At 46.7% G+C, this 8,355-nt stretch overlaps 1 protein-coding gene across 1 annotated transcript in view; it reads left to right on the top strand.

The window, feature by feature from the left end:
- The first annotated feature begins 794 nt into the window (after positions 1–794).
- LOC147441552 (Transducin/WD40 repeat-like superfamily protein) overlaps positions 795–8,355 on the top strand; it is a 44,894-nt gene continuing 37,333 nt past the window's right edge. Inside the window, exons 1-8 of the mRNA XM_086483151.1 lie at positions 795–950; positions 1,042–1,263; positions 1,358–1,466; positions 1,612–1,986; positions 2,096–2,151; positions 2,235–2,478; positions 2,557–2,612; positions 2,689–2,962. Coding sequence (XP_086339277.1) covers positions 903–950; positions 1,042–1,263; positions 1,358–1,466; positions 1,612–1,986; positions 2,096–2,151; positions 2,235–2,478; positions 2,557–2,612; positions 2,689–2,962 — 1,384 coding nt within the window. The 5' untranslated portion in view covers positions 795–902. The remainder of the gene's footprint in view (positions 951–1,041; positions 1,264–1,357; positions 1,467–1,611; positions 1,987–2,095; positions 2,152–2,234; positions 2,479–2,556; positions 2,613–2,688; positions 2,963–8,355) is intronic.

Genomic DNA, 8,355 nt, shown 5'->3' with positions numbered 1-8,355 from the left:
TTATTCCAAACCCAATAAAAAAAGAAAACATTCTGCAACGTATTTGGCAACATTTGTACTTAAGCACTGTACACTGTATACATCCCTTTGACCTCGACTCTTTCATAGCTAACTCTCACACGACCCACTTTTGTTTGATGAGGGCATCAAACTTTCATGAATTGGGGGTGTATATAAGGGTATTGATCCTCTTGAAGGGCCGACAAGACAAGGAGTCCCCACCTAGACACATTAGTTTTCACTCCACACACCAACATTATGGGGTGTAAGAGTAGGGTTCTCTAGGGCACGCTATGACCCTCGTGGCGGTCGTGCAATTGGAGTTGAGACTATGTGGGACTAGCGACACAGATGGCGGGTTGGCCACCCAAGGTGGATTGATGACGGAGTAGGAGCCAAGCGGGGCTTATGTGGATTGAGATGAGATTGTGACGCAACTATAGAGGAGGGGTTTTGGGACTTGTATGTAGTGTTCGGGAAAAGTGTGCCTCAGCTTAGCCTTGAGCTGGTTGCAAAATCAAAGTAGCTGGTTGAGGGGAGGGCAAGAAGGAGAAAACTCCGCTTAAAATACATGGAAAATAGTGTAATTTTGCAGAAATACTGCTTAGTATTGTAAAATTTCCGATTCAGATTTGTCTTGGAGGGTTTTTCGTATGTTTGTGAAAATGATTTTTCCCGAATACTGCCTGTATGGGACAGAGCCCGACGGTGTTATGCAAGAGGCTAGGATCAACTTGCATGGTCCGCAGTTCTTGCTCGGCCTAGTGTGAAAGTAAAAGAGCTCGGTTAGGTACGTAGCGGAAGATTTTTGAAAACTGGGCGCCATTTCTCTCTCTCTCTCTCTCTCTCTCTCTCTCTGTGCCCCTCGCCACCACACACACACACAGCACTTGCTCCTCGCCATGAGGCTCGTCAGGAGGAAATCTCGCAGGCCCGAGACTCTGGAGAAGGTAAGCGGGAATCTTCTTTGCACTGCCCTGAATCTTTGTGCGTGCATCCCGGCCGGTTCCTTCAATCTGTGGCGCTCTCTTGTGTAAGCAGCTACAGCTGGAGAAGGTGCTTGGCCTTACCTCCTCGAACGGAAATGGCTTGGCCTCCAACCCTTCCAATGGAGACGTTGCCTTCTTGGCTGGCTGTGTCGTCGTTGTTTACAGCACAGAGACGTATCGGCAGACTAGGTTTTTCATGGTGGGTAGAACTCCTAAAGCACTCGCATGTGTCACATATTCACCACATGGAGGGAAACTTTTAGCAGCTGGAGAGGTATTTTGTTAACATTCGACTCAGAAATTTTGTGATGCGTCTCAGGTTGTCATTTAATCACACTTTTAGTTTTCTCTTGTTGCTGATGCTGTAGTGTGGGCATCAACCTGCGGTTATCATATGGGATGCATCAGATGGGTCTTGTTTAGCCCAATTAAAGGCTCACAAGTATGGAATTTTGTGCGTCAAGTTTTCACCAAATGGTATGCTTTTTGGTTTATGTGGCACACACAGTATTTAAACTCTTTTAGAGTGCATGGTGTACAGCCGTAGCCAATTTAAGCATGCGATCAATTTTGTCTGGGTAAGTACCAATCTTTATGCTGATATTTATTTTGGTTTTTGCAGGAAAGCATCTCCTCTCTGTTGGATTTCCTCATGATGGGCAAATCTGCCTGTTTGACATCAAGTCTGGCACATTAATCTCAAAAGTGAGATCTGCATTGGCATCTTCACCTATTAGTGGGATCAGTTTTGCTTCAGATGGGAAGTTCTTTGTCACAGCAGGTAGCAATCAGCTGAAACACTGGAGTGTGACATCTCATGCCAGTCGTCAGCGGTCCACTAGTGCAAGCTTAGCAGCACACACATTGGATTACAGGAACATTAACCTTGGAAGTTTGAGTGAAAGCTCCTTTGTGGCTGTGGTTTCATCAGACCAGCTCAAAGACAGCGAAGGAACAGGTGGCACTCTTCAGCCAATCTATGCACTGGCCACTTCAGGCAAGTTTCCTTAAAGTGTCTTTGAAAGACCAAGCTTGCCTCTGCTTTTGAGCTCCAGGTCTGAATTGCAGAGCTGACGTTAATTTACCTTAAATCTTTGGAGATGTAGGTATTCTTTGCTCTCTTCATCGCGGGCTTGCAGTGAAAAAGTGGGTGAATTTGAAGGTAACAATCAAAATTGATAGAGTGTCCAAATTGTTATTCTCCCATCATCGGTCTCCAGATTTTCTTTTCAATTACTTGTGCAGGTTCAACAAGGAAACAATTTATGCTTATCAGGATCGTATATTGCTTGTGCTTGTAGCAATGGTATCGTGCGTATTTTCATGACTGAGACCCTTACGTATGTCACAACCTTGCCTCGTCCTGCACCACTTGGTTTCCATGATCTCACTGATGCCAAGACTTGTGCTTACCTTGCTTTACATAATGTGAATGGTATTTCCTACCCGGATGCTGTTGCTTGTTGTTTTGCAACACCAGTCAAACTAGGTAAGCATAAATGCTTGCCTTGTGACTTTGCGTAACGTAAGTGTAGTTGGAGCTTTCATGTTAATTGTATGATTGCAGTTGTAATCTATGGTGACCACAGCCTATTTATCTGGGATGTACAAAGCTTTTCGAATGTAAGTGTCAAAGGCTTTTCTCTGGCACACTTATCACATGCCTCAAAACTCATTGCGAGGCTTGATTTATTTCCAGATTCAAAGGTGTCGGTCATATTTGTCTCACAGTGAGTGCATTTGGGACATCATCAATCTTCCTGACCAATTGTACAAGGACACTGATACTAGAGATGAATCCGGTAGTGCCAGAGGTTCTGAAGGCCAGGCTAAGTTTGCGACCTGCTCATCAGATGGCAGTATAAGATTATGGTGCATTGAAAGTGTGGAGGATGGCGTAAACAACCCAATCGAGGTGCATGGAAAGCATGTGAATGTATATGACAAAAGCCTGTCTGGAGTTCTCTATCAAGGTAAGATCTACCATGAGTTTTCTAAGTTTAGTTATAGCTTGTTTCAAATACAAAGCGGCAACACTACTAGTCAAGAAACAACAGAAGTGGACCTTGCTTTGTTAAGTTTAGTGTGTGTCAAAGCTATGCACTCATGTGAATGCATGCTTATTGGACTCGGTTATTTTTAAAAGTTCTATTTTCCTCTTGTGATACACAAGTGTCTTTATGTATCTGTATATAAAAGAAATGAATAAATTAATGTATATCTTGTATCTAGATGGTAGGTATACACACACACATACCATGACACATTCATTCTACTTACATATATATACCTGTCCGTATAAAAAGTAGAATGTATATATGTATCTAGAGGATAGTCATACACACACATACATACATACATATACACAATATATCATAGGCATGTACATATGTGTATATTTACATACACACATGTAACTATATATGTATGTATATATACACACATAGTTATATGTGTGTATGTATGCGTGTGCACATGTGTATATATACGTGTATATGTGTAATGTGCAATGGAAGTGATTTATGGTAAATATTCAGGATGAGTGCTGGGTGCGTACTCAAGGTTCCTTTTTTGAATGAGAGTTCCTTTTACTTCATGAGAGATGTGCAAAGACTAGAGAGAGAAGACAGAATGATACCAAGTGAGTTTTGTGACTCAGTTAATTGTACTGTTGAAGCTGGCGATGGTTGATGGCCGAAAAACATTATGGGATGTTACTATTGGCAAAAATGCTAGGCCAAGACCAGGGTGTTGGGGCGCCATGGGCACCTGAGGTACTGGGTATCGACTTATCTTGGAGAGGTGACCCCATGGTCACCTATATAGGTACAAATGTCTGGGTTGAGCAGATGCTTGGAAATACTCCCACAACTTGTGTATACAGGCTATAATGTCACTTATTAATAAGTTGAGAAACTCTTAACTAGAGGTGCTTTGTATGCAGTAACTACCTAGGTCATGTACTAATAGTACTATATGGGAACACTCCCCACTGTCTACATCAGCATACAGTGACTCTGCTCATGTGCAATCGAAGAGTATGCAACTACTCTAGAGTGCTTGTTCATGCACATCCTGCGTGCATGCTCACTAAGGTGCCAGAACACTTCCTAGGTAGGTTGTCCTAAACCCTAGAAGTAAGAGTTAGCTTGTCCACATGCACATAGGGTTAGATGTGCACGTGACATCCCCGTTATCACGGCGCTGTGCCAAAAGCAATGCAAGGTAATTCACGTGGACATGGCTCTGCGTGCCATGTGGACATGCTAGGTAGGGCAATTTTGCTAAGATAATATATAAGCAAACCAAAGCTAGCACTTTCTGGCAGAAGAGGCAGCAGGAGCATCGCTCAACATGCACCTTCTCAACAGGACCCCCAACAGCATGGCCTAGCGTTTTTGCAACTCAGCATGAAGCTAGCGTTTTTGCAAGAACAGATCAGCCTTGGCAATTTTGCATTGCAGAAGAGCTTCGACATTAACAGACTCAGCAAAACCACTTCACGACAGCAGATCAGCCCTAACGTTAGTGGATTTTATCCAACAACAGATTTCCAGCCCTGGCGTTTTTGCATCTGTAGACACTTCAGCGTTTTTGGAGATCTTCGCGATGGAATCCCCACAAGCACTAGCGTTTCAGTTTTTAGTAGTTAGCACTCGCAGAAGAAGTCTCGAACCTCGTAGATCTCACCTTCCCGTAGCAAATCCTCTCCGCACGGTCAGATTCTGCAAGGTTTACAGTTTCAGCCCGGAAAATGCAGATTTCAGCATCTGCGTTTCAACGTGTCGTACCACTCTCGCCATAGCGAGCGGGGCCTTCGAAGGAGGGTTTGACAACTTTTTGGTGTCGTATTCTCTTCTCTCTCTCTCTCAGTTTCAGCACCTTCATTCATAGTGTTCATCCACTTTGTTTGTGTCCATTGCACTCTCTCACTAAAGGAACGGAAGGCTCTCCCTTCCGTAAGTAAAAGGAGCCTTGAACACAATTCGGAGCACTCATCTTGAGCAAAGTTCAACATTCACTTCCGCTGCACCTTACATTGGTATCAGAGCTTTGGCAGTGTTCTATATCACTCAAGGAAAGAACCACAAGAACCACATCAATTTTTTTTGCTTGTTGAGGTGGCTCGAACCCAAGTTCACTTGGGCGTGTCGATTCCTAATCGTGTTTTTAAGGAGTGACAGAAAACCCAAGAAAGAAGGGCTTGTCTATCCTCCCCTTTTGCCTCTTTTCACTCATTGAGAGTGGACCGTGCACTTAGCGGCCGGCCAATCGACGTGAGGTGGGAAAAATCAACCTTGGTATGAGCGTAAGGCCGCCAAGGGGTGCGTCTGTGGAAAAGAGCAGAACTCGGGTGAAGAGAAGATCCTTCTCTAACACAGATTGCAAGCGAAAGAAGAACCTCAAGAACTTAGGAACCTCAAGAAGCTCAAGACCCTCAAGAACCTCAAGAAACCAAGAACCCCAAGAACCCAAGTTTCTCGTGAACTTAAGAGTCCAAGACCACAAGAATCCACAAGAACCCACGACTTCAGTGGATGGTCATCACTCGAAGCGGAATGGATACTTTGCTTGGAGTTGATGAGCATGAGAGAGGCGAAGAAGAATTTTCCCCACCAGGAGGTTTTTTCGACCCTTCCCCTTCCCCATCTATGACAAGGATTGCCCTAAGTTCTAACTCCTATGGAAGCTTTCGACAAGATGATGATGGACAGTAAGCTAGAAAGTGACACAGAAATGGCGGCAATAGAACGTAAATACGAAGAACGAATGGCAGCCATAGCATGTGAATGGGAAGAAAGATGGGCAGCCATAGCATGTGAACGGGAAGAAAGATGGGCAGCCATCGAGCGTAAGTACGAGCAAGCACCCTTGGAAGACAAAGCAAGACAAGCAGAATCTGATCGTGAGAACAAAGCAAGAAAAGAAAAGAGCGACCAACACATGAAAGAGTTCTTGCGACTCTTTTCTATTGTGCTGGCGCAGTTTTTTTTTTTCGAGAAAAAGATCCTTCTATTAGTTAATGAAAGCTGCCCGTAGGGCTGCAACCACCTTTGCAAGAGAGGGCTACAACAAACATGATAGGGAGACTCTCCCAATGAAAGAACAATATATATACAATGAGACTAAATCAAGGGATGGGAGTAGGGAAGAGCCACACAAGTGGTCGGTAGTGCCATCTGAGCACACCCTGGACAATGGTGTAGAAAGGTCCAGGGCACCAGAGTCGAAGGAAAGCCTCGCGGCGCTCCCGCATGCGGTCGGAGCTGCCCTGTAGTCCCTCAAGCTATCCTCTGAGAGTATGGATCAGCTCTAGCCAAAAGTCACGAACAATCTCTGCTGGTGGCACAGAGCGAGCCTCAAAAATGTAGAAACAGCGGGCCCGCCAGATGAACCAAAGTGTCAGGCCACTGATGAGCTCCCAACACTCCTCTCTCTCATTGCACCACTCCTGTGGAGTAAGCTCTGTAGCAGGTTGGAGTGTAGGTCGCCCCCCCTGTATCACTATCATCCTGTTGGTGGAAGATAGCTCAAACTGAAGTGCCGGGCCCTTGAGAGTGGACCAAGCCGTTTCCCCCCACGTGTACTGTCTAGCCGTGGAGAGAGTAGGCATCAGCCGAAGAACGTGTAGCCACACCTGTTGGGCCGAGGGACAATCCCAAAGACAATGACGCTGACTCTCCACCAACTGGTCATAGGCTGTACATGTGGCCGAGAGACTACTATGCACAAGCCACCTCCCTGCTGCTGCTGTAGCTCTGTGAGCAACCAGCCACTGAAACAAAGTGACGCGCCTCGGTTGTCTGGAGTCCCACAGCCTTTGCCAAAAGGCTGCCAAGAACTTGACTGTGAGGCCCTCCTCTTGCCAATGACGTGCTGCAGCGGGGTGGGCCTCTCTCTTTGCTGCAAGTATATGACGTCCAAGCTGAACAGTGTACTGAAAGAAGGGGACTCTTGGGTGGTTTGCAGAAGAGAAGGGGTCCCTCCATAGCCACTCACCAGGATCCCACTGTACTGGTGCCAGTGGACAACACTCCCAAGCCCATAGCCTCTAGTGTCCAGTCTCAAGAGTTGCTGGGTCAGGGTCTATGACGCAAGTCCTCCCACAGATGCCCACAACTCGGATCCTCTGGAAACAACACTCTGCTACCTGCGGGGCCTCTACTGCAACTCGTTGTAATCGTCCTCCACCATGAAGCTCGAAGAACAGGGCTGTGAAAGTCTCTGAGCAAGCCTTGCTGAGCAGGCTCTGATTGAAATGAGAACCTCCAGTCGTGTGAAGGCTCCCATCCACCGGGGTGCTACTGGCTCGAGAGGTGTGAGCCACTCAATTGGAATTGACTCTGAGATGTCTTGACACATGCTCTGCACCCCTCATGCCCTGCAGCAGCACCTGGAAATCCTGCACCTCCTCTGACAAACCTGTGAACTCTAGCCAATCACCTAGAGAGCGTGCTGGACCTGTTGCCATGGGACCCCAGGAAACATGAGGCCGACTACCAACCAAGTGGCCTCTCTGAGTGCTAACCATGGGGTTCCAGACGAGGGGCTGCCGTAGGTGCTCCTCCGTGCACATCAGCTGTCGTTGCTCCAGGCCACCCCGTAAGAGCTCCCAAGAACGAAGCAAACTCATAGCAAAGCGGTCCTCCAGTCTCTTGCTCAAACCAACTCGACGCATCTCTGTAAAGATCCATATGGTGGAAGGTTGCCAAGTGCCTCCTAACTGAGGCACCCTGGCACGATCCCTTTGCAACAAGCACTCCTTCCAGGCTCCTCACCTGGAAGAAATCCTCTGACTATGAACTTCCCAAGAAGGGCTCTACTCTGCTGTGCTGGATCAATGATCCCAAGCTCTCCCTGAGAACAAGGAAGCGTGATGATTGACCAAGCCACCTTGGCTCGGGCCATCTGAGTGTCACGTCCTGACCAAAGGAAGTTCTTGATCAGTCTCTCTACCTGGTTGATACAAGAACTCGAGAAGATCCACCAGGAAGTGATGTACCACATAGTCGCCAACAACACCTGGTTGGCAACTACTACTCTACCAGCCAGCGAAAGTCGTGCTGAGCTCCAATGTAATAGCTTTCTCCTGATGGACAGAAGAAGAGGAGCAATCTGCTGCTTGGGAGACAAGTCCAAACCAACCTGACAACCCATGTATCGAATTGCACTCCTTGGGGGAATCCACCTGAAACCCTCTCCTGGCATCCAATCTGGCACAGGAGCACTACCAACCGAGAAAGCCACTGTCTTTCTCCAGTTGATTAGTGCGCCCGATGCACAACAGAAGGTCTCCAAAGCCTGCTCACATCTTTGAAGATTGGCCTCTTGGCCATCTAAGTACAAGGCTGAGTCATCGGCAAAC

The sequence above is a fragment of the Adiantum capillus-veneris genome, chromosome 15, assembly GCF_014529385.1.
Source record: "Adiantum capillus-veneris isolate H3 chromosome 15, ASM1452938v2, whole genome shotgun sequence".
Lineage (NCBI taxonomy): Eukaryota > Viridiplantae > Streptophyta > Polypodiopsida > Polypodiales > Pteridaceae > Adiantum > Adiantum capillus-veneris.
This window is presented reverse-complemented; position numbering and strand designations above follow the sequence as displayed.